This window comes from Carex rostrata, chromosome 10, assembly GCF_964058835.1.
Source record: "Carex rostrata chromosome 10, lpCarRost1.2, whole genome shotgun sequence".
In the NCBI taxonomy this organism is placed as follows: domain Eukaryota; kingdom Viridiplantae; phylum Streptophyta; class Magnoliopsida; order Poales; family Cyperaceae; genus Carex; species Carex rostrata.
In genome coordinates, this window is record NC_135927.1 from 12,298,454 (window position 1) to 12,325,628 (window position 27,175).

At 32.0% G+C, this 27,175-nt stretch overlaps 1 protein-coding gene across 3 annotated transcripts; it reads left to right on the forward strand.

Moving 5' to 3' along the window:
* On the forward strand, positions 1 to 26,028 carry LOC144560671 (putative glucosamine 6-phosphate N-acetyltransferase 2). 3 transcript variants are annotated; one of them, XM_078309916.1, is made up of 4 exons: positions 1 to 15; positions 24,548 to 24,558; positions 24,787 to 24,926; positions 25,448 to 26,028. In XM_078309916.1, exons 3-4 carry the CDS (start codon positions 24,795 to 24,797, stop codon positions 25,778 to 25,780), a joined length of 465 nt encoding a protein of 154 aa, XP_078166042.1. In that variant the 5' UTR covers positions 1 to 15; positions 24,548 to 24,558; positions 24,787 to 24,794; the 3' UTR covers positions 25,781 to 26,028. The 3 variants fall into 3 exon arrangements, with proteins under 3 accessions (XP_078166042.1, XP_078166040.1, XP_078166041.1); XM_078309914.1 differs by lacking the exons at positions 1 to 15; positions 24,548 to 24,558 and adding an exon at positions 24,268 to 24,371; XM_078309915.1 differs by lacking the exon at positions 1 to 15 and having other exon boundaries at positions 24,463 to 24,558.
* The last annotated feature ends 1,147 nt before the right edge of the window (positions 26,029 to 27,175 follow it).

The window sequence follows — 27,175 nt, forward strand, 5'->3', positions numbered from 1 at the left end:
TTCTTTTGTTTTTAGGTAAACATTTCCCTCTTATTTTGTTTTCAATTTGTATGTTAAGGTTTCCCCTTTTGCTCTCATACAGGAAAGAAGATATTTGTGAAGATGCATCTCACTGGAGGACTCATCGTCGAAGAAGGTTAACTTTAATTTCTTCTATGCCGAGTGGGTTGTTTGCTGAAATACTTAATTTCTTCTTTCCCAACAAGAGTATAGGTTAATTTTTATTCCAAAACTATTAATTTTAGCTAATTGTGAAGTTTTATTTTATTTCAATCTAAAGATCAAGGCTCCTAAACAAATTGAAAGAACAAGAGAAGTATGCCTAAGTGATTATCATTTGAAAGATACTTGTCTATTTGTTATCATTTGGAGGTGTATTTATTATCATTTCACAATTCTATATTTCTATATAAGTTATTCATGAAAAATCCACTTGAGTTCGAGTGAAGGGGTATTTTGGCAATTTCATGAGTGGGCTGATGCTTGAACATACTCAATTTTTGTTCAGAAACATGAAGGATTTAACTTAGGTTCATTTGGGGTTGATTTGGACTTGAAATGAGAAAGTTGTGGTGTTGTGTCAAGACATTATTTGGTAACTTTGGTGACCGGATTTAATTATTTCAAGTTTGCGGCTGTCTTGTATACATGTTTGTCTAGGTCTCCAAGAATTTAGGGAAGTTATCAATCAAGCCCTTAGGTTTTATTCAATTGACAAAGAGGCAAGATAGTGCTATTTTTCAGCATGATTGTTCATCATATTTAGCATTCTCATTTCGGTTTTCTTCATATAAGGGTCTACTTCGAGGTCACCGCAAGGCTTATGGAGGGTCTATGGGTGTTTTGTTATTTTGGTGGGATTTTTAGGAGTATTTTGGGTATGCTTTTGCTCCTTTGAACCAGGCACTGTTTGCTGTTTTTTTTTTAATTTCCTGACAAGCTGATTTGTGAATTTTGTGTAGAACAGCTCATAACTCTGAATTGGGTGTTCTTGGTCTCTGAAATTCAAGAAACTCATGATCTACATCTCTGTTAAGTTTCATTATTTTCTAAATTTTCTAGCTGGGTCGAACTAGTGTTTTTGTGCAGATCAGATTATGTACCAACCTAAGCTGGTACCATTTTTTCATGTTTTCTAGCATGCTGCCTTGTCATTTTTGTGTAGAACATACCGCAGATTCAATGAAGTGTTCTTGGTGTCTAAAGTTTCAAGGAGTCATGAACTACACCCTCAATTAATTTCAATTCATTTAATGACCCAGAGCTATGTTAAATTTAAGTTCCTTTCATGGTTAGTTTGATACCGAATGTTGTTTTTGAGCTGGAACTTGTGTTTAAGTGCTGAACTTGGAAAATTCACTATAATTTGTAGAAAAATCAGAAATTGGTAATAATTGTTCTAAAACTCAATGTACCTTGCCGAAATAATAGATCGTATTTGTAGTCATGTACCTCATTTTAATATGAACAATGTTTTTAGTTAATATCATTTTGATAAAATAATTAGTCAACATGTACTGGAAAACTGCAATCTTATTATGTTGGAATATTTCAGTTGCTTGGTATTGCACGAGCACTCAATCTTATGCTTAGTTTTTAATTGCATATATGGAGTAAGCAAAGAAGGGCAATTTTGGAACTGTTGTTTGAAAAATTAAATACTTGAGCTCTGTTTTCTTACATTGTCATTTATTATTAATTTTTGTAGGGGCCGGATGGTGGGATAAGTGCTTCCAAATATTGTTATATTGGTGGCTTTGATGCAACAAGGTAAAGAACAAACTAGGTGTCCGAAAGTGCACATTTTGGTGAATTTACAACTTCTAGCATATCAACAAACTAGGTGTTAACTTATTATGTGAATTTTTGTTAACTCATAGCATAGTGGGTATATTTTGAGTATATTAGTAGTGTGCAAGCATACAATACTGTGTTGTAAAGAGTTTTTCATCTTCTTTTGATATAATGTGTTGATTATATTAAAGATTTATGCTTATTAAATGCTTTGCAATCTCTTTTATCAATGTGTTTATTATTGATTTGTAAGATGTGTTATCAGTTTGAATGTTAATTGGGGATTGTAAAGGAATATTGGGTTGGTACCGAGAGAATTATCCAATGAAAGCATTTTGGTACAAAAAAAAGGAGGCTAGTATTTTCATGAAAAAAATGCACGAACCCATTCAAATAATAGCACCAACATCTGACCAGGTGGGGCCCACTTTTGTTGGCCATGAATTTGCTGGGGTGGGTCCTTCATAAACTGCCCTTGAAAATACTCAAGTGGGTCCCAGGGGTGTCACCCTTGGAAATGTTCAAGTGGGACCCATGTTCCCTCCTCTTGAAAATAATCTGGTGGGCTCCACGATGCTCCCCTTGAAAATAATATGGTGGGCTCCACGATGCTCCCCTTGAAAATAATGTAGACAGTGGTCAAATTTGAAAGTATTTCCAACGGCCCTTTTTTCAAGGGTAGTCTCTTGAAAAAAGCTAGAAAGTAGTATTTCCAACGGTCCCCTTGGAAATACTGACTATTTCCAAGGAGGGTATTATCAACGGTAGTATTTTCAAGGGTAGCGCTTGAAAATGACGATTTTTGGGCTTTTTTCAAGGGTAATCCCTTGGAAAAAGCCATTTTCGAGAGCATGAAAAAAGAGTGAATTCTAGTAGTGTGAGAAATATAGACGAGATTGAACAAATAAAATTGGGGGGATAATAGGGGGATAAGAGTGGGGAGACAATTATCAGGGTCCAAAAAAAATACTTCCGGAGCAATCAAAATACTTATAGAAAGCTCATCAAATTTTTTTATGAACTTAACTCCAAAGTTTAGTATATTAACTTTAAATCTACGAATTTAACCCATTAAAACTGATCTACTTCACCAATTATGTGTTTCCATACAAAATTTATAATCTTTTGAATTAATTTAATAAGAGTCAAATAGTAAAAAAAGGTGAAAAATGAATACATTAAAGCTAACTCTTTTTTTTTCTGGTTAGTGGTTAAAAACACCACTAACAAATAAATTAATAAGAAAAACTATTTACAAACATTAAAGCTAATTTACAAGTCTTCTTTTTTAACCTCTTAACTTTATATTAAATTAATTCGTAATTTTGTAAATTTTACATGAAAACACATTACTTTTGAAGTACTAACTTAGTTTTAAACAGTTTAAATCCGTCAATTAAAGTCTTTACAATATGTTTTGAAATCCATCAAAATCTCACTGATTTTTAACTTCCTTTCCAGTTTTTTTTTCAACCGATTTCATAATCCTATAACCGATGAGAAATTGAGAACCCCACCGTTTTTTTAACAATTCAGTCCAACAGCTAACGGGTATAAGTGTGGATAAGGGCCTGCTGGTTGGCATATTTCTCTTGGATGGCAATGCGTCACGTAACAGAAGCCAGAAGCAAAACAAAAAATTGTCTTGATTTGTGTTTTTGGGGTGAATTGTTAATGGATACCCTTAAAGTACAGAATAACGTGGAGGAATGCTAAAGAAGGTACATCCAATTGTAAACTAGTGGCAATTACTTTAAAATAACTTAACAATTCCAACATTAATTGTAGAAATATAATTCAGGTATTAATAGTCTGACTGGAATTATTAACCAGTATTTATAATTGATTTCCAGTTTTTAAATTACATGGATATAAAACATATAATAAAATATTGCCTGAGTCTCGCAAATCAAAATAGAGATAAAATTAATGAATAAAGATTGTTTGCTATTATTTAAGAAATAATTGGGAAGAATTATTAATGTTGCACAAAAGATCATTTTTTTAGTTGCAACAGTACGCCTAAAACGACACAAACAGCTATTGAGAATTTAATGATTCGAGGAACATCACTGAAAATTTCTCAATATATTTATTGATGGACCTTAATGGGCCACGTAAACAAGGCAAAAGTATCAAAATATTTTATTTCGGCTCACCTAAACAAGCGAATCACACAAAAACTCACCTGTTCGTTTTTTTTCAACCGTCAAGAATTTCACCGGTCTTAATTCTGAAACCGGTTGAAAAATAACCAAAAAGTAAATTAAAAATAAGTGAGAATTTGACCGATTTGGACAATCTTCAAAATTATGCGCAAAAATGAGTAGAATTTGAAATTTATTAATTCTTTTGGATATTAATAAAAATGTCAATTGGTTATTTCATTTAGTTTTGCAACTACTCAGAAAACAAGCTCAGAACATTTACGCCTAATACAATGAGACAAAATATGGTCCAACAACACAGAGACACTAAATATTATTGCATGTTTTAGCGTATTTTTGAAACCGGTCCAATTCTGGAACTTTAACAAAAAGAAGTAATACATACACTATTTATTGGCATCTCGAGGTGTTACTAGCACCTCACTTATCTGTTGTTGGACTATATGGATGATATATTTTGAGGTATGCACATTTTTAGTATAATAGAATCTCAAGTCCACTCTTTATTTTTATTTATTGTCCTAAACTTTAACCAAAATATGGCCCAACAACACACCAACTAATAGAGACAGTGTGCATCATATACATTTGTTGAGAAATAGGTTTTGTTAGCGGGTCAGTTGTGTTGTTATCCGTATTAACTTTGCAAACCTTCATATCATCTCAATCGACTCTCGAGTCAGGTGATACATTTATAAAACATATTTGGATCTCTAGTGCGATCTCAATTCTTTGCTTGTGTTATAGCTTCATTGTTGTCACAAATGAACTCCACATGACCTGATGAACTGAGAACCACGCTAAGTTCAACTAGGAACTTTTGATCCAACAACCTTTCCTCACAGCTTTCGGAGCCATTATATATTCAATCTCAGTGGTTGAATCAGCTGCGGTCTCCTGCTTGGAACTCCTTCCAGCTCACAACACCACCATTGAGAATGAACACATATCTCAATTACGATCTCATATTGTCATGGTCGGTCTGAAAACTAGTATCGGTGTAACCCCTTACAACGAGCTTAAATTCCCGACCATAAACAAAGAATATATTCTTAGACCTTTAGAGGTACTTCAGGATATTCATGACAATAATTCAATGTACCAATATTAGATTAGCCTGATATCTGCTAGTCACACTTAACGTGTATGACACATCCGAGCAGGTGCATATAATAGCATATGTGATACAACCAATTTCTAAAGCATATGGTACTCTCCCCATGCTATCAAGCTCAACAGTTGTCGAAAGACATTGTTTCTTGCACAAAGATATGCCATGTGACATTGGCAAGAAACATATCTTGGAATTTTACATGCTAAATCTCTTCAACACTTTGTCAATGTATGCACGTTGACTCAATCCTATGAGTTTCCTAGATCTATCTTCAAAGATCTTGAAGCCTAGTATATAGGCAACTTCACCCAGATCCTTAATTGAGAACTCATTCATCAATGAAGCTTTCACAAAGCTAAAAAGGAACGTCATTTCCTACCAGAAGTATGTTATCCACATACAACACAAGAAAAATGACTGCACTCCCACTAACATTTTTGTATACACAAGGTTCTACTTCGCACTAGACAAAATCAAACATTTTGATATCTTTGTCAAATCATTTGTTCCAACTTCGCGATGTTTTCTTCAGTCCATAAATGGATCTCTGAAGTTTGCACACTTTCTTAGGATTACTAAGATTCACAAAACCATGAGGTTGTGCCATGTACACATCCTTATCTAAATTCTCATTTAGAAATACAATTTTGACATCCATTTATCATATCTGATAATCATGAAATACGACAATTGCTAAGATAATCCGAATTAACTTAAACATAACCACGAGCGATAAGGTTTCATCATAATCAACTCCTTTAATTTGTTTAAAATCTTTCGCAACCAGCCGTGCTTTGTAAGTAGTCAAGTTGTCATCCATGTCTAATTTTCTTTTGAAAACCCACTTGTTCTCAATAGATTTTATCCCAACCGGAGGATCAACCAAGTTTCATACTTGATTGTTGTACATAGACTGCATTTCGAATTGCATGGATCCTAGCCATTCTACATAGTCGGGACTCGCCATTGCTTCTACATAAGTCAAATGATTTTTAGTATCTAATATTGTCACCACATGGAACCCAACCATCTTTCAGGTGGATGACTCGCTCTTGCTGACCTATGAACGACATGTGCTTAAGGTTTAATAGCTTCCTCCACAACCCCTTGTGAATTTGCCTCTTGACCTTCTTCCACAACTCCTTGTGAAATTGCTTCATGGGACAAAAGTTGAATTTCTTCCGCAATTGTTTGCGAAATAGGTTCTTGTTGACTCCCACTAGTCTCTACATTCATGGGTGGGACAATGGGATCTAACCTGATGTCATTGTTAGGTGTTGCATCATAAATCTCTGAAAGTTGCACACTACTCCCACTACTTTTTTTGTAAGAAACTCTTTCTCCAAGAATACAGCATGTCTGGCAATAACTACCTTGCTTTCAGACGACTGATAGAAGTAATATCCCTTGGTTTTCTTGAGATATCCAATGAACAAGCACTTGTCTGATTTGGGTCCTAATTTGTCCGATATCAACCATTTGATATAAGCTTCGCAAGTCGCAACCCCAAATCTTTAGAAAAGACATATTAGGAACATTTTCATGCCCTATCTCATATGGTGTCCTCTCTACGGATTTCAATGATACCTTGTTTAGTGTGAATGCAACGGTATTAGATAGTTTAGTCGAAATTGGCAAATTTAGTTTTGGTCAATCGATCGAACCAACAAGTTCAATCTTGTCTCTTGGACCACTAAAACTCTTTTTAAGTGTTCCTAGAGAGTGAGTTATTGGACCATCCTATACCATGAGCATTTGAATTTCATACTCAATTTTATGTCTTAATGACCAAATTATCCACTTAAAAGATGGTTGGGTTCCAAGTGGTGACAAAATTAGATACCAAAGATCCTTTGACTTATGCGGAAGCGATGGTGACACTAGTGGAAAAACTGAAATCAGAATCGGCATATTTGGATCGGCTGTATGAACCAACCGATACTAATACCTATTTGGATCGGTTTTATCAATAAAACCGATACTAAAAGCTAATGAAAGCACAGCACATGAACTAATTGGATCGGTTCCTAGCTAAGAACCGATCCAGATAGTATCTGGATCGGTTCTAAGCTAAGAACCGATCCTAATACTTGCAAAAAAAAAAAACAAAGTATCAGGATCGGTTGTTTATAAACAACTGATGCTGATACTTTTTTTTTTTCAAAATTGGTTTTGCAAAAAAAAAAAAAAATATCAGCATCGGTTGTTTATAAACAACCGATGCTGATACTTTGTTTTTTTTTTTCAAAGTTAGTTCTGCAAAAAAAAAAAAAAGTATCAGCATCGGTTGTTTATAAACAACTATAAACAACCGATGCTGATACTTTGTTTTTTTTTCAAAGTTAGTTCTGCAAAAAAAAAAAAAAGTATCAGCATCGGTTGTTTATAAACAACTGATGCTGATACTTTTTTTTTTTCAAAGTTAGTTCTGCAAAAAAAAAAAAAAAGTATCAGCATCGGTTGTTTATAAACAACCGATGCTGATACTTTTTTTTTTTTTTGCAGAACTAACTTTGAAAAAAAAAAATAGTATCAGGATCGGTTGTTTATAAACAACCGATCCTAATGATAACTCCCTATAAAACCTGCTTAGGGTTCTTCTTATTTTCATTTCGCGCCTCTCATTTTCAACTTAGCGTCTCTCTCTGTCTCCGTATCTGCCTCTCAAAATCCTCAGTACTCTTTGTCAGCGAGAAGGCAGGGAGAAGACGCCGCAGAGTCGCCGTTTATGGCGCCTGACGGCAGTGGTCGGTGCAGTGTCAGCGATTCTCTTGGCGACAGCTATCAGTTCTAGAAGCTTCCCGATGCTTTGGATATCGAGCAACAGCTGTAAATGCCCCGTGGGTGAAAGTGTGAAACCTTCTTTTCCAGATTAAGTACGAATTTTGTGAAGTAATGCACGAATTAACAACAATTCATCTAAATTTTTCATGCTTATTTTCTGAAATAGGATGCAAGGAATTATTCTGGTATGGTGGAGGATTGCTGTTGCGATTATGAGACCGTCAATCATATAAATAAGGAAGTCTTGGATGGAGTTCTTCAAGAACTTGTTAAATCTCCATTTTTCAGATATTTCAAGGTGATATACCATACCACTTACATTTGGTAACTTATCAGTTTAGATGTACCGGTACAAATTGGTTTCAGCTTTACTCTCCATTTATAAAGAAAATTGGAGGTTCTGCAAAAAAAAAAAAAAAAAAAAATAGTATCAGCATCGGTTGTTTATAAACAACGGATGCTGATACTTTTTTTTTTCAAAATTGGTTGTGCAAAAAAAAAAAAAAAAAAAAAGTATCAGCATCGGTTGTTTAAACAACCGATGCTGATACTTTTTTTTTTTTTTTTTGCAGAACCATCTTTGAAAAAATATAGTATCAGGATCGGTTGTTTAAACAACCGATGCAGATTATTGTATTATCAGTATCGCCTTCATCAGGATCGGTTGTATTCCGATACTAATATGCGTATATAACCGATCCTGATTCCATATTTTCCACTGGTGTGAGTCCCGACTCTGCAGAATGGCTAGGAGCCATGCAATTTGTCTATGTACGGCAATCAAGTAAGGAACTTGGTTTGTCCTCCAGTTGGGATAAAATCTATTGAGAACAAGTGGGTTTTCAAAATAAAATCGGACATGGATGGCAACTTGACTACTTACAAAGCACTGCTAATTGTGAAAGATTTTAAATAAATTCAAGAAGTTGATTATGATGAAACCTTCTCGCTCGTGGCTATGTTTAAGTCAATTCGAATTATCTTAGTAATTATCGCATTTCATAATTATGAGATATGACAAATGAATGTCAAAATTGCATTTCTAAATGGGGATTTATATGAGGATGTGTACATGACACAACCTCATGGTTTTGTGGATCCTAGTAATGCTAAGAAAGTATGCAAACCTCAGAGATCCATTTATGGACTGAAGAAAGCATCACGGAGTTGGAACAAATGCTTTAACAAAAAAAATCAAATGTTTGATTTTGTCTAGTGCGAAGTAGAACCTTGTGTATACAAAAAGATTAATAGGAGTGCAGTCATTTTTCTTGTGTTGTATGTGGATAACATACTTACGATACTAAATAATGTTCCTTTTTAGCTCTGTGAAAGCTTCATTGATGAACGAGTTCTCAATGAAGGATCTGAGTGAAGTTGCCTATATACTAGGCTTCAAGATCTATGGAGATAGATCTAGGAGACTCATAGGATTGAGTCAAAGTGCATACATTGACAAAGTGTTGAAGGGGTTCAGCATGTAAGATTCCAAGATATGTTTATTGCCAAAGTCACATGGCATTTCTTTGAGCAAGAAACAGTGTCTTTCGACAACTATTGAGCTTGATAGCATGAGGAGAGTGCCATATGCTTCAGAAATTGGTTCTATCACGTATGTTATTATATGCACCCGCTCGGACGTGTCATACACGTTAAGTGTGACTAGCAGATATCAGGCTAATCTAATATTGGTACATTGAATTATTGTCATGAATATCCTGAAGTACCTCTAAAGGTCTAAGAATATATTCTTTGTTTATGGTCGGGAATTTAAGCTCGTTGTAAGGGGTTACACCGATACTAGTTTTCAGACCGACCATGACGATATGAGATCGTAATTGAGATATGTGTTCATTCTCAATGATGGTGTTGTGAGCTGGAAGGAGTTCCAAGCAGGAGACCGCAGCTGATTCAACCACCGAGATTGAATATGTAGTAGCTCCAGAAGTTGTGCGGAGAGGTTGTTGGATCAAAAGTTCCTGGTCGAACTTAGCGTGATTCTCAGTTCATCAGGTTCATTTGTGACAACAATGAAGCTATAATGCAGGTGAAGAATCGAGATCGCACTAGAGATCCAAACATGTTTTATGAAGGTATCACCTGACTTGAGAGTCGATTGAGGTGATATGAAGGTTTGCAGAGTTAATAAGGACAATAACACAGCTGATCCGCTAACAAGACCTATTTCTCAAGGAATGAATATGATGCACACCATCTATATTAGTTGTTGTGTTGTTGGACCATATTTTGGTTAAAATTTAGGACAATGAATAAAAGTAAAGAGTGGACTTGAGATTGTATTAGGCAAAAAAATGTTGATGATATATTAGGATAAAAAAATATTATAGTTAATTAGCATCATTCACATAATGCACATTTATAACAATAACAAGTAATACATGCATGATAGTTCATGCAAAACACCATTCTCTATTCCCATATAAATGTTCTTTTGATGTTGATTTGTAACGAAACATATAATATATTAATACTAAATTTCAAGTACAAGCATATTCTAGATCAGCCAAAAAAGAAAAATATTTAATAAGTATTTCAATCAGGGGCGGACGTAGAATTTCTGCCAAGGAGAGACAAGAATCGGATTCGAATAAGTTTATTGGGTTTAAACCCATTAACTAATTGGATACTAGATAAAAACAATAATGTAATAAAAAAAGCAATAAAAATAGTATACACTTTAATAATAAACAACAAAATACTATTATTTTATATATTAAAAAATAACAAAGTTGATCCCAACCCGTAAAAACTTTTAAGTTCACTACAAATACATAATATGAACATAAATGTAAAAGTTACCAAGAGAATAGATGAAAACAAAAAAATCCAACTTTTTGAAATGTAAACCAATATGGATCGGAAAGCAACTATTTTGCAAGATAAATTTTAACATATATAATTTTCGCATGATTGACCACCTGTGCCAATTCAATTCTTTCAAATTTCTTCATTTATTTTATTTCCCTATCATGGCACTTACGGTCATGGAATTGCTTCAACGCCAATTTCTTTTCATCTGACCTATACATTCTGATCCGATCCCGACTAGTTTTATTTCAGCCCAAAACTAAACAAAATATAGCCCATGTTACTATTAATTTCAACTCATCTATCATATGTCTTATGTCCCACTGGTCAGATTCTTCTTCTTATTCACCTCCTCTGCGATAAACACTAAATACCCTCTTCAGATCTCAACAAGTTTTCATGGAAACAACAAAATTTCTCAGTGCTTTTGAACTAGTTTGACAAACTTTTTTAATTTCAAAGAGGAGCAAAACAATTTCATGAATTGTGATATAATGTCGCAATATTGAACTTCCGGATAAGGAAATAAATATTTGTAAAGTAACTCTTTAGTACTAATTATATAGGTATAACAATATGTTCCATGTAATCATAATGTTTTTTATCATTTTAATTTTTATGGTACTAAGTACTACTAACTACTAACTGTTCTCATGCAATTAATATAGTTAACAACTCTAAAGAAGAAACATATGGTCTCAATTTTCATTGAAGCACAGATGAAAATTAAATGCTCAATTGGATCATTTGCCTATAATTATAAAGACAATAGAAATCATTAGTTTTGGAGTAGACATGTCAGCTCACTGGAGATTATTTTTGCAGAAAATTCCTTGGTGTTTGTAAGAACTAACTAGCTTTTCTAAAATTTAAAAGCCCATATTATCAACAATTGCAAAAAAAAAAAAAAAAAATGCCGTTTTACAATTAACAGTACTAAACTGGACCTTCTTTTCATATCACATATTAGGCCCAAAAAGGCCCGAGAGCCCTTAATGAACCGTCACCGTACCTGCTCCCGGATAATGAAATATGTTCCATACACAAACTAGCTTATTTTAATAACTCTCACAAGTAATACAATGCTTATTAAAATTGATAGAAATTATTACATATTTTATCTATGTTTTTAGTATCAAATATAATGTAAATCATCAATTAAATGCTGATACAACTGAACCATTATTTGTTTTCAAATTGCTTGATGATTGACTAATGACCTAAATATAGAGGATATCATGAGATAAATAGACGTTAATTTTTTCTAGCTCATCAAATTTAATTTCATGCACGCGCATTAATATTTGGGATGCCAGCGATATTAGCCGGCCTCATTCTATACCATTTTGAGGAACGGAAAATTTGCAATACCTGATTTTGATTTATATAGGTAGCAAGGAAGTATGTACTTCTTAATTGGTTCAGATTTACAGTAACTCAGAAACAGTATAGCTAATCATTTTTGTAAATTGAAATTCTCAGTTTTATTTTTTAAAATTTCAACTTTTATAAAAAAATATATATTATTAGGCATTAGCTGCCTTTATAAAATGAAATTACATATTTTCTGATTATGTCCTTGTTTAAGTAGATGGAAATTACAAAGTCTTGTATTTCAAAGGAGAAAACTTTGAGCGGTTTGAACCTTTTATTAAATACTTTGGATTACTTAATATTTAAATTTTAAATTCAAATAGTTGACCTTATTTTATTTTATGATTGAGGCATGCACATAAAATTATATTTAAGTATTAATTGGTCTATTGGATAAGATCAAGGATTTATTAAATGAACAGACTAGGTTACATTGAACATGTATATATATTAAGTGCCTTCAATTTTTTTTATTTCTTGTTTTTGTACAAGAGAAAAATAAAAAGAATAAAACTTTATACGAACGCATCAATTAATAGCAAATAGGAGTAAATATCAATTGTTATAGAATTGTCGTTTGGATTTCAAATTCCATATCTCCATTTCTCCATTCCATTATTATGCACGTAGGGTGTCCGATCCGCCAACGACTGCGATTGAAAGATGAAATTTAAGATTTAATCTTAGCCCTCTAATTACATAATTTGTCTTCTTTTGATTAAATGAATCTGAATTATGTGTAGAAGTCTAAATTCAACTAAAAACATACTCACCACACATAATACTACACAATGCATTACAATTAAAATTAAATAAATTCTGAAATTGAGCTATATAATATGTTTCCTTATTTCATTCATTCCTTATTTCTCCCTCTCCAATTTAGTGTTATAATAATGTTTCCTTATTTCTTTTATTCATTATTTTTCTTCTATGTTGCTATAGCTATTGCCATAAGAATTCTAAACATATTATCAATTTTGTTTTTATACAGATATACACATATCACAATGAAAATCAATTAAAAATCTTAGAAGCACAAATCAGTGGGACAGAAAGAAGGGAAAGAAAATAAAATTGGAAAAGTTGCCAAAAATATGAAATCATTGGTACTTAAAATACCAATGTATTTTTAATTTCAGGTTTTTTGGTTCAGTTTGCTTATGGCATGGGTATTATATCTAATCAGCTATATCAGCCTATCAGGTATTCTATTTTGTACAAATTAATTTAAAATTGGAAAGCTATTATTTCAAATCATTGGTACATCACATCATCAAATTATTATAAGAGATCACAAAAAATACAAAATCATATAATTCTATTCAGAGATCATGTCCCTCAATTTTTGAATAATTATTAATTTTATTGAATGATTTTTTTCAAAATAAAATTTCTCTTATAGTGTGTCCCGTTGCAACGCATGAGCATGATACTAGTATTAATACAAAAAATGAGGTTGTGACAATTTGCTTAAGATAAGAAATTTAAATTTGTGTTGTGACATGTTTTGGTTAGCTATGATGTGACTTGATGTAGCGTGCCGTATCATTATCAAATTTTAAATTAAGTTTTCATTTATCATTACCAGGAGTGACCATGGTACACAAATAGTCACAACATATTAGTAGGGGTGTTCATCAGTCCAGTTTAATCAGTTTTAAACAGGACCGAGATAGTTTGGTTTAAACCGTTCGAATTATTTCGGTTAAACGGATTAGTTCGGTTTAATTTTTAAAACTTGTTTAATAGTTTGGTTTGGTTTGATTTAGAAAAATTTAAACTGATTAGACTGAACCGATCATAATTTTTAAACTCATTACCCGACCGAACTAAACATTTAAAAAAATTAAAAAATTACGACATAATATATATTGCTTAGTTCGGTAAAATTAGTTAAACCGGATCAAACAAAAAATTTAATTCATCTTACAAAATAATAATAAATTAACAAAAAAATGTTTATTTTTATAATTAATACTCTATTTTTGTTCAACCAAACAAACTGATTGATTAAGTTCGGTTTCATTTTTGAAAATCTAATAAAACTTTGGTTTATCTATTTTAATTTGATTTGTTTTCGGACCTTAAACGCTACGCTATAGAATAAAAGTGTTCAATTTCAGCTACAACTACTATAACGGTAATTGCGCTATTTTAGCTACAACCGCTATAACGGTAATGGCGCTATTTCACAAAATGAAAGGAGAGATTTGGAATCGTAGATAATCACATCAGATTTATTTCCTAAATATGAAGCAAGGACAATAAAAATTAATTAAGGATAAATTTGTAATATTTCACATGAAAATTCAATTTGAAGATTGACAAGTTCAAGTTCAATCGATTTCAGAAACCTTAATGATTGAGTAATTCAATTATCTACACGTACCGAACAGATTTTAATTTAATCTCTTTGATCATTTTATCCAGGGAAGATGCATCTATAAGAATCTTCTAAAGACATATTTTATCTGGGAACATGCATCTATAAGAATCTTCTTCCAAAAGAAACTTTCAAATTTGTTAAATGTATTTTTATTGCAACATGCATCTATAATAATCTTCTAAAAATAGAAACCTCAGGATTTGCTAGAATTTTGTAGGAAGCGCGTAATATATCCACCAAAGAAAATATTACAAATAAATATATCATACCATTTATTGTTTCCTATTTTTATCCAGTTCCAAAAAAAAATAAAAAATAAATCAATGGGCAGTAAGATCCGGTCCGCATCTTTCCAACAAGCGCAACACCCCATTTTACTCTTGAGCATTCTCATCTCTAGTCTCCAAATATGGGTAACTACTATATGAAGTGTTCATATTTGTAAAACTTAACTTGCATTAGAAAATATTTATGTGATGTTTTAGAGCATCTACATCCCTGAAACTATTAGAGTTTCTAATCTGACGTGACAGTTTCTAATCCAGTTTTAGGGATGTAAGAGAATTTCTTATTTAGAAACTATGCAGGAAAGTTTCTTATTAAGAAACTGTTTATAAACTCTATGTTGGCCAAATGATTGGCTCAAATTGTTTCTCCTTTTTAATTTGTTGCTGACGTGGCTTAATAAAAACTCTAAAATGAGTTTCAGGAATGTAAGAGTTAGAAACTTTAAAGATCATAATTTCTAAAAAGTAGTTAACAGTTATTTAGAAATCCTTTTGAGTTTTAGGGATGTAGATGCTCTTATCTTAAAAAATTATTTTTTCCCATAATTAAATTCGTTTGAATTTTTTAAAGGAAGCAGCTAGTCCCCCAACTCCAGTCCCCTAAAAATCTCCGGATATTTTCAACTAATTCTGTAAACATCAATACTAAATCTTGTAAACTAATTCAACAAATCCTGTCAACATAAAAATGCGTGAAAGCTGTTAAAAACGCGTGACAGCTATTAAAAACACGTGACAACTGTTGAAAACGCATGACAGCTGTTGGGGACCACCTTCTGTGAACATACACATAGCATCCTGTGAACATACACATATTATCCTGTAAACATACACATATTATCCTATAAACATACACATATTATACTTGAAATTATGACAATTGTGGCAGTTGAAAGCACGTCAGAACTAAGCTAAAAAGGGAAGACTTTTATACACAGGGATTTTCGAGGAACTGTAGCCCGGGGGATGTTACCTTTTCTCTTTTTTAAAAGTTTTCATTTCGAAATATAAAGGGTTTTAGAAAGAACATGATCTTGTTTTGAGCTTGTGTTTTTTTACAACTATATGAGGTCTATTTATAGACTTAATTATAATATATTGCTAAACAATTCTACTAATTATCTTCTAGTAATACCTTTACATTGTTAATCAATTCCTCAAATTTACACCCACTAATATCTCTAATGTGACTATATATTGTTTGTACATATTTGTGAAGTAAGTGATAAAGTAAACTCAAATTGTAAGCTGTCAAACGAGAAGTAAATTTAAAAAAGCAAGATGAAGTAACATCTTAATTAATTCGGAGTAACTTACTCTCTTCAGATGGAGTAACTTATCTTACATTTATTCCGCATGTGGAATCCACCGTTAGAGTAACATTCTAACTTCTTCTTCTTTCTTTCTTTTTTTTTTTGACAAAGGAGTAATTAACATTCAACTTTTGATTTTCACTCTTTTCATTAGACCAACCAAACAATAGTAATTTAATCCATGACTTAAGTAGCAAGTTTTAATCAAACATAATCAACTCAATCCACCTTAATTTGATGTAAACAATTTAATTCATAATAACTCTATTCCACAACCAAACATAAAAATAAGCGTACATTTATATTTATATTTATATTTATATTACGACAACAGAATATGGAACAATTATGCATTCTTCACCTCTCTTTTTTCCCTGCATCATTCTAATTTATGGCTATGTTACTTTGGTAGCAGTGGGGAGAGATTAGAAATGCTATTTTTGTTCATATATTAAATGCATAAAATATTTTTCACTGAAATAAATAAATTAATATGTTATATTTCACTTTTCAAAAGTTGGCTCTTTATGATAACAAACATACTAAGAGAAATATTCTCTAGTCATAAGTTTTTAGTTTCACATTATATCATAATCTTAATATTTCATTTTTATTTTAAAATCTTAAAGTTCAATATTGAATCCAAATTGTTAATTTTAGTTATTTCATGTGGGATGCACTAAAAAAAAATTATATGATTTTTGGTGATGGTCGGCAAGAATTTTTAAGAATATTTTAGATTCCTTAGTTTCTTAATCTGTCCTAACAACATCTCTTTAATAAGAATAAATTTTTTTTTGCCTGAATTTTTAAGAATAAATCCCTTTTTCCCATATTAATATGACACCAGGGGCGAATGTAAGTGGATCAAATGGGGGTTAAGTTACTCCATTTATTTTCAAAAACTAATTATTATATATGATACTTTTGTATATTTTATAATTAAATGTTAAAGGTATCTATGAAATGACCCCCATAGATTTTCTGAAAATTTTGCATAGCTGACCCCCATTCATTTTTTTAAGAAAAAAAATAGATGATTAAATGTGTACAAATTGGGGACTTATAATAATTATATGCTTTTGACCCCATTGTTTAATATTCTGCCTCCGCCCCTGTAATGACAGAATTCACATCCTCTCCAATACCTGATAAGGGAATCTTTTACAATTACTAGATCTGAACCGTACTTTTTAACTTGGCACGAATCTCAAAGCCCAAAAATGGGGCCCCCTACAGTGACCCGAATCCCAAGCCGGTTGAGATTTAATCTCAAACCGTAAAGTAAGTGATCCTCTGCAATAATTGTGCAATACCTGAGAGGATACGGGTTCGTAATGACACCATTTATCTTGAAGCATGCCACCTTAGCACATGTTCTTAATATGTTTCTACCTAACACTTAACTCTTTAGCTCTACTTAAAATTTAATCGAGAAGAACGGTATCTTTAAGTTTCTTAGATACAAAATACAAATTCATTAGAATTAATTTCTCATATTTAACTAGATTCAGTTATTTTTTTACCACTTGATATAATATAAATTGAACAAAAATAATAAAATTTAAGTGGAAGCATTCCTCATAAAAATGAACTAGTTGATGTTATGTGGCAAAAAAAACCTTGTGGCGAACTCTTCGTATTTATATATGTATCTTTTGTGGTTGATCTAGCAAATATGTACTTGAAATTTAATATTAATATATTTTACCGGTCTTCTTTACAAATCAATATCAAAAGAAAAGTAAAAAAGAATGCATGTTTTGCATGATCAATCATGCATGTGTTACTTATTTATTGCTTATAAATATGTATTATATGAATGATGCCAACTATAAATTTTGTATATAAGAAAAAAAAAAAGTAAAAAAGAATGTCACATGAACGATACTTTAAGTTAGGTTAAAAATATAAATTCAATAAAATTAAAAAGTTTGGTTAAAAAAGAATTTATCTCAAATAATTATATATAGAGAGAGAGAGATGGGCTATGGTGAGTTGCGAAGTAAAGCGACTATTTTACTTCACGCTCATATTTTGCGATTTTAAAGTTCAAAATGTTGATCCGAACCGTTCATCTTGTTCTCCATATTGAAATGTGCTTGGAGACCAAATTTTACATTTTTTAGAATTTTTTTACTATTTATTAAGTAATTTTGAAAGTCGCTGATCTGATGGTCCAGAAATTTTTTCTGTTTTTTACTGTTCACAGCAAAACAGCAATTTTCAAAAATGCTTAATAAATAATAAAAAAATTTCAAAAAATGTAAAATTTGGTCTCCAAGCACATTTCAATAAGGATTAAACATCTAACTGTTCGAATCGGTCGTTTGGACTTTCAAAATAAAAATACGGCGTGAAGTAGAAACGCGTTTTACTTCGCAACTCACCGTAGCCCATCTCTCTCTCTCTCTCTCTCTCTATATATATATATATATATATATAGAGAGAGAGAGAGAGAGAGAGTGTGGCTAATATGCATTCGGTTGCATATGGACCGAAGTGCTACCGGTCCAAATTTGATTTTTCAAAATCCAAACGATCAATCTGAACCGTTCATCTTGTTCTCCATATTAATATGTGCTTGGAGACAAAATTTTATATTTTTCTGAATTTTTTTACTATTTATTAAGTATTTTACAAAATTGTTGATCCAACGGTAGCTTAACAAAACAGTAAAATCAGCAGCCACCGTTGGATCAACAATTTTGTAAAATACTTAATAAATAGTAAAAAAATTCAGAAAAATATAAAATTTGGTCTCCAAGCACATATTAATATGGAGAACAAGATGAACGGTTCAGATTGACCGTTTGGATTTTGAAAAATCAAATTTGGACCGGTAGCACTTCGGTCCATATGCAACCGAATGCATATTAGCCACACTCTCTCTCTCTCTCTCTCTCTCTATATATATATATATAGAGAGAGAGAGAGAGAGAGAGAGAGAGATGGGCTATGGTGCATTGCAATGCATAGGCCATGGTGTGCATTGGACCATAAATCACCGATTCAAAGTCCAAATGGCCGATCCAAACCGTTTATCTTGTTCTCCATATTAATATGTGCTTGGAGACCAAATTTTACATTTTTTGGAATTTTTTTACTATTTATTAAGCCACTTTGAAAATCGCTGATCCAACGGTGGCTTCTGATTTTACTGTTCCAAACAGTCACCGTTGGATCAGCGATTTTCAAAGTGGCTTAATAAATAGTAAAAAAATTCCAAAAAATATAAAATTTGGTCTCCAAGCACATATTAATATGGAGAACAAGATGAACGGTTTGGATCGGTCATTTGGACTTTGAATCGGTGATTTATGGTCTAATGCACACCATGGCCTATGCATTGCAATGCACCATAGCCCATCTCTATATATATATATAGAGAGAGAGAGAGAGAGAGGTTGGCTAATATCAAATCGATTGTTCCTGAGGTCCCGTGCAATTAAGTCGTTTTTCAATTTTCAAAGTCCAAAAAGTCGATCCAAACCATTAGATATGATCTCTATATTAAAATGTGCTTGGAGACCAAATTTTTTTTTTACTATTTATTAAGTCACTTTGAAAATCGCTGATCCGATGGTCAGTAAAACCAGACTGAACCGTTGGATCAACGGTTTGGATCTACTTTTTGAACTTTGAAAATTTAAAAACAACTTAGTTGCAGGAACCTCAGAAACAATCAATTTGATATTAGCCTACCCCCTCTCTCTCTCTCTCTCTCTCTCTCTCTATATATATATATATATATATATATATATATATATATATATATAATAAATGAGATATAAGAGAAAATTAATAAACTTATACTATGAGACGTCTAAACGATATTCGTATTATTCTTTAAAAAGATATTTTCATATATCATATTCGATTATCAAATTTAAATCTTCATTATACTTTATTGGGATACTTCCATATTATATGACAATCTAAATAATTATTTAAAACGTAATATGAAAAAATAGTTTCATGCCATAGTGAAGATTCAAAATATTAGAAAGATTTTGTGTAACTTTTTATTTTTTGGGAGAACTTCAAAAGTCTCTTTATATATGTTATTTTTTATGCTTATTTGATGATTAAGTATTTACATATGTTAGTTGAATTTTTTTTATTTAGTTAATTTTTATTACCAATAGAATTTTGATTTGTTATTAACAAATAATTTCATCTTTAACATATCCTTGTTATAATTTTGTTTTCTAGTTTATCTTTCCAACTGCTCAGCTGGATTGCACTAATAATAAATCATTCAGCAACAAATTATATTGTACATGTCTATACTATAGTATTTAATTTATTATGTTTTTTATTACGGCAGCAAGATTTTAAAATTAATAAAGGTTGTACATGTTTGGGGCATATTCACGCTATCAATGGTAAAATCGATGTTATCACGCTATTTGGCACTTTATGTTAATTTTTAAAATATATTTTGAGATTTTTAACAAATCTTAAAAATCTCTTATTATAGTTTAATTGTGATTGTAACAATATATTTTAACTGTAAAATGTAATTTTAAATTGTGAGATCATATTGTGATATTTAAAAAAAAAAACATAATTTCGAAGATGTCATATTGGCGGATGAGGTAATATAACAAGGTCTGTCAACTAAATAAGACAAAAAAAAGTGTTATAAAAATTGATAAATAATGAATAACCTTTTAAATCAGCAATTTTGTTACACTGAGTCAATGGGATATAAAAGGAATTTTAGCAATTTTGTTAAAAAAAAAATGGATCATTTGCTTATAATGATGAAAGCAAATTTAGCTTGTTGGATATTATTTTTATTACGACTAATTAATGTAACTTTGTGTTCAATCCCCTTTTCCCCCAACTTACTGTGCTCAAAAGATAATATCTTGCTGACGAGTTACATACTATTGGCATGAATTTGGAAAACTTTTGAAAGAATCTGCTGTAGAAATAGAATAATATATATTTTTGTGTAACCTCTGTGAGTGTCCTACTGCTTATAATAATTCATAACAAGGCTCGAATAACTTTCATAAAAAATATTTATTTTAAATTCTGCATTAAATTGTTTGTTAAACTGAATTATAGTGTGCATGTGTTGTTAAACTGCATTAATTAGGTGGGCCACATGTTTGCTAGCCTTGAAAATAATTAGGTGGGGTCCACATTCGTTAGTCTTGGAAATACCTGGATGGGTCTTGTATAAGCTGCCCTTGGAAATAATCCAGACAGAGGCTAAGTGTGGAATTATTTTCATGTGCCCTTTTTTTTAATGGTGGGCTCATGGAAAAAGTCAAGAAATAGTATTTCCGACGAGACTATTTGCAACGGGAGTTTTTCCAAAAATAACGCATGAAAATGGCGATTTTACCGTTTTTTTTTTCAAGAGTGGAACAAGCTATTTTTCAGTTCATAGAAAAAACGGATTATCTAGTAGTGGTGGCACTAAAAAGGAATATTGATGCTATACCGATTTAAAATTCATTTTTCTTTAGTTTTGAGGATTTATTATTGTGAACTATAAACTCACTCTAAGCTTCATGAAACATTTCTGCCATCATTTTGTAAATTATATTCATCAAATAATTAATCTTCGAATTAATTAATGAATTTTAAATATGGTTTTACGTCATTGTTCTTCGTTGTGGAAGCAACAGATTAATAGTTAATTTGACTAAAGTTGTGGCTTGTATTTTGACAACAAAATATGCATCTTGTTCTAGAACCCTATGAATATATTTTGAAAATGACAAGGGTGGATTCTTCTCATTTTCAATAAATACTATCATTTATCTATGAAATAAAGAAGTCAATTTGAATTGCTCATTACATACGAGAAAAAATGTCATCATTACTTGTCTCTTTATCTTCCATGGTAGATATGTTTGATTGATCATCGGTATTATTAAGAATTATCAGGGTTTTATTCAGAAGTTTATTATAGCTGAGCTGAATTCAATAAATAATTATATTCAATAAATTTTCCAAATTCTTAATCACTATTCTAAAATATGATAAAATTGTTATCAAAAGATTTCATAATTTTTATTGAGTGAGTCTATGGTACTATGCATATTACGATTTGGCACCGTGCTATGGCTCTATATTCGAGTTTTCAAATTCTAACGGTCGATCCGAACCGTTCATCTTGTTCTCCATATTGATATGTGTTTGGAGACCAAATTTTACATTTTTTTTAAATTTTTTACTATTTTTTTAGATTTATTGAAAATCACTGTTTTTGGATGGTCCAGAATTTTCAGATCAAGTGATTTTCTAAATATCTAAAAAAATAGTAAAAAAATTTCAAAAAATGTAAAATTTGGTCTCCAAATACATATTAATATGGAGAACAAGATGAACGGTTCAGATCGACCGTTAGGATTTGAAAACTCGAATATAGAGCCGTAGTACGGTAACAACCCGTGATCATTTTTATTTATTAAGGTATGATTTTAAAAATGGCTGACGATGACATGCATAATATCAAAGGATAAAGGATGAGAAATTAAAATAATCATGCAACGGAAATTACTTCACAAATGGAATTTAGGTAAGCGTGTAGGAACGGGCCCAGAAATTGGGTAGCGATTGGCAAGAAACCGAGTTGGATTGAAAAAAATAATGTAATTTTGACTTGGCACCTCTTTTACTTATCTTTTTTTTTTTCTTTCTTTTAGTCAAATCATAAGAGATAAACAAATGGGATAATTAAATGCATAATTGTCATTCAAAAATAAATATAATTAAGTGTCTGGAAAATTTTGAGTTATTAGAATTTAGTTTTTAAATATTTTGTATCAAAGCTGATTCACAAATTTGGATATTTCAATTTCTGTGGGGTGAAAAATAAAAAAATAAGGAAATGCAACAGCGTATATACTATTTAAATATTTAATGTGTCCGAAAATAAAAAGAAAACTGTGGCTGTTAAGAAATTTTTTTTTTTTAAAAGTCCTTAGAGATTCAATAATCTGATTACATGACATTTTTTCCGTTATAATTTTTTATATTTGGATGACTTGAAAGTTTTATGTTATTTTAGTGTATACGCTAGTAGACTGTTCTTTACAATTTTCAAAATTATTCTGGTTTTCATTAGTTATAACCAGTGTTTTAAATAGCGCGCTATAGCGGCGCTATAGCGCCGCTATAGCGTTTTCCGACCAAAAAAGCATAGGCGCTATGCCCAAATAGCGCCGCTATAGCGCGCTATTCCGCGCTATAGCGCCGCTATTTGAGCATAGCGCGATTTTTTTAACCCGTACGCTATTTCGCGATAAACGCTATTTAAACCATTGGTTATAACAAAGAGGTTTGAATCTATGGTTTCTTCATGTCCATGCAAAAATATCTAATATTTCATTGTTGTGGATGTTAATTTATTATTGGTGTATGAATCTAACCTGAAAATAAAGTTTAGTTTATATTTCAGACGCGAGATCTAATATGAGAGTTAGGCTGGGGTGCTATGGATAGCATAGTGGCCTCTATGCTACGGCTCAATATTCGAGTTTTCAAAATCCAAACGGTCAATCCGAACCGTTCATCTTATTCTCCATATTAATATCTGCTTGGAGACCAAATTTTACATTTTTATGAATTTTTTTACTATTTATTAAGTATTTTACAAAATTGTTGATCCAACGGTGGCTGCACAAAACAGTAAAACCGTTGGATTAGCGATTTTCAAAGTGGCTTAATAAATAGTAAAAAAATTCAGAAAATTATAAAATATGGTCTCCAAGCAGATATTAATATGGAGAATAAGATGAACGGTTTGGATCGACCGTTTGGATTTTGAAAACTCGAATATTGAGCCGTAGCATAGAGGCCACTATGCTATCCATAGCAACCCAGCCTAACTCCTAATATGAGCCATTTATAACAAATTCAATCTGAACCATTTGATCAAACCCGACGGCCAGGATTTAAATAATAGACCCTGCAATCTACGCGTGAAAAAACATTAAACAGAGAAAAGGGAAAAAGGAAATAAAAATAAATAAAAAAGGCGCCAGGTTTGAATGGAATTCAATCCTCTGAGTTAACTCAAATATTTAGTTTTAGATAAGGACCGTGCGATTTAAATCCGCACGAATATTAAAAGACCCAGATTCTAATCGTACGGTCTGAAGCTATACTCAAATAGTGCGTTAACGCAGAGAGTGAAGACTCGTTTGATTGGGCTTTGACCAAGTAAAAGGCCCAATCTCACTTATAAGTTATAAATGCACCTCCCTCAGTTTATCTGTTCTGTGATTCGATCAGTACCAGTCGCGTTCGCAATGACTCCCCCTCTCCGTGTTGAATCTCCCCATCTACCAGGTTCTCTTTCTCATTCAATCGCTTAATCCTTAAGCCTTCTAAATCTTCTCTTACTGTTTGTTCATCCAGGGAAATTTTTAAATTTATTAAGTATTTAAATAGAAAGGGAGGGGTGGGGAAGAGTGTATATGAGACTGCCAAGGAATTTGGGATCAGGATCGCTTCTTGAATTTGAGATTTGATCCAGGTTTATTAGATTTTTTTTGTATACTTTGCATTTGAATTGTTTAATCTGATGTATCTCTTTTCCACTATGTAGTCTTTTCAGTAGCAAATTTCTGCAAAAGGGGATCAGATTTCAAATTCCCCTGTGGATTCCTTCTTCTAAATCATTTTAAGACCTGTATCTGATCTGCTTGCTTGTACACTATTCATCCTTCCTATCCTGAATCTATCAAATGTTTTTTTATTGTAGGCTCTAGAATGACGTCAATTCCATTAGTTGAAGGCAACCTCCCAATTCGTCGCCTAGAGATCTCCGATCATAAAAAGGGTTTTGTAGAGCTCCTTGGCCAGCTTACAGTGTGCCCTCAACTCACCGAATCTGAATTCCAGGTATGCCCCTGACCTCCTTTTTGCTCCCATTTACACAAGCATTTCTAATAGCTATCAGTACCACCGTGCATTTTACTGATTGATTGCTCCTTTTTTTTGTTCCGGCCAAATCTAATTTTGTTCGGTAATCAGTATTATTTTTCTTTCTGTTGAGTTACATACTAAGGGTTCAGACTGATATTTGAGTGTTTTTCTCTGGATTCATTATGGGTCTGGATCCACTAACATCCTATCGAGGAACTGATGCTAGAGCTGTATATCGGTATAGTTATACTTGACAAATCATGCCCAAAGTGCGTACCAAAATTGAAAAGATACTAAAGCTATATAATACAAACTGCTCACTGGTTCTGACTGCATCTGTTTTGCGTCAGTTTGGAATTGTTCAGATTTGTGATACATGGAGCAGTATAAAGCCCCCATTTGGTTTCACCCAAAAGCTCAAACCAATAAACAAATAATAAGAAAATAAAATATCAAATTGTTTTTAAAACGTGACTCCCATATTCTACAATTTTAAGGTTCAATTTGCAGAAGTAGCAAAACTTGGTGAGAGCCACTGCATATGCGTAATTGAGGATCCCAACACGGAGCGGATAATCGCAACTGGTAGTGTGTTCATCGAGAAAAAATTTATCAGAGGTGGAAGCAAGGTGGGCCACATCGAGGATGTGGTGGTGGCCAAGACTGCCCGCGGACTTTGCCTGGGCCAGCGCATGGTCAAGCACCTCGTTGACCATGCCAAGGCTACGGGCTGCTATAAGGTAGTACTTGCATGTGCACCTGAGCTTAGGGAGTTCTATGAGAAGTGTGGGTTTGAGGATAAAAATGTGCAGATGTCAGTATACTTTTGATCGTCGGCACTCCTAGCTTCTTCTGATTTTTATTTTCATTTTTTGGGGGTATATACATTTTTTAATTTTCATTTGACATATTTTTGAGAGGCATCTTTCAATGTATTCTACCTTTCTATAGTTATTTACTCATTTAAGCTGTGCTGAGTCCTTGAAATGTTGACTTCTAAGCATAGGAACAAATCTAGTGTCAGGAACTGAATTTTAGCAAGCTTTTATTAGTATAAATTTTTTTTCTTTTCACCTTATCTCAGAGTATACTCTTCCTTTTTTTTTTTCTTTTTTTTTTTTTTGACAACTTGACAGTGGCTATGTCGGACTATATTCAGAACTAGATTTTTCATGTAGTGATGAGGTATTTCAGTTGAGATTTCTATTACATGCTCCATGGGTGGATGGAGTAAAGGATAATGGGTTAAATTACAGCCATTTTTTTCTTCTGAAAATTCAGTATTGAATGCATATAATAGATAAAAATATTATAAATACGCTGATGTGATTCCCATAACTTCTACAAATTTTCTAAAAAAGAGTTTGCATATGCATTAACTATAATAATTCAAAGTCAGATTAATTGGTCTTTCTGGTATTTTTGAAAAGACTATTAGTTGAAATTTGGTTTGATGAAGGACATTAAGCTTTTTTATTATTTTTAATCAATATGATATTGTTTTCATTTCTATAACTTAGTTTGTGCAAAATATTCCAGCTGCATATGTTAGATCAACTACTTCCTTTTGGAGGCTCCATCAGCCAAAAAGAAAAATATAAATTATAATTGTATAATAACAAAAATGCAACTAAGAATTTTGTTGCCTGCACTAAATTATTGCTTTAATATATGTGCATTTTTAACTATTATTCTTCAATAGTCGTATGTGTTATTTTTCTCTCTAAGAAAAAACAAATACACACCAGTAACATATAAGCTGATAAACATAACATGTTGGATTTTGATTTTGTTACTTACTGTGACAGGCTGACAGCCTCTCTTTGATCAGCCTAATACCACAAGCTAATCAGCTTGTGTGAGTGAATCAATTACACAGAGATTACTGACACTTTCTAAATATCAAAATGCATCAAAGTTTTATTACTTTGCTTCTTCTTTTTTGTTTTCCCTTTTGTGCCAGTTTAGACCAAATGTTAGGAGTTGAGTTTAAAACTCAAATTATTGGCACTTCCCAAATATTGATATGTATCCAACTCTGGTTGCTGATTGTTTTCTTCTTCTTTCTCTCTGTTTTTGAGCCAGACTGTCCTTGTTATATGCTTTGACTTGAAGAACGCAACTATGGGAATATTTTAGCTGTTATTGTTGCTTTTATTATAACAAATAGACCATTTAAAAAATGCTCGACCATTAGGATTCACAAAACCCCACCTTCTAATTAT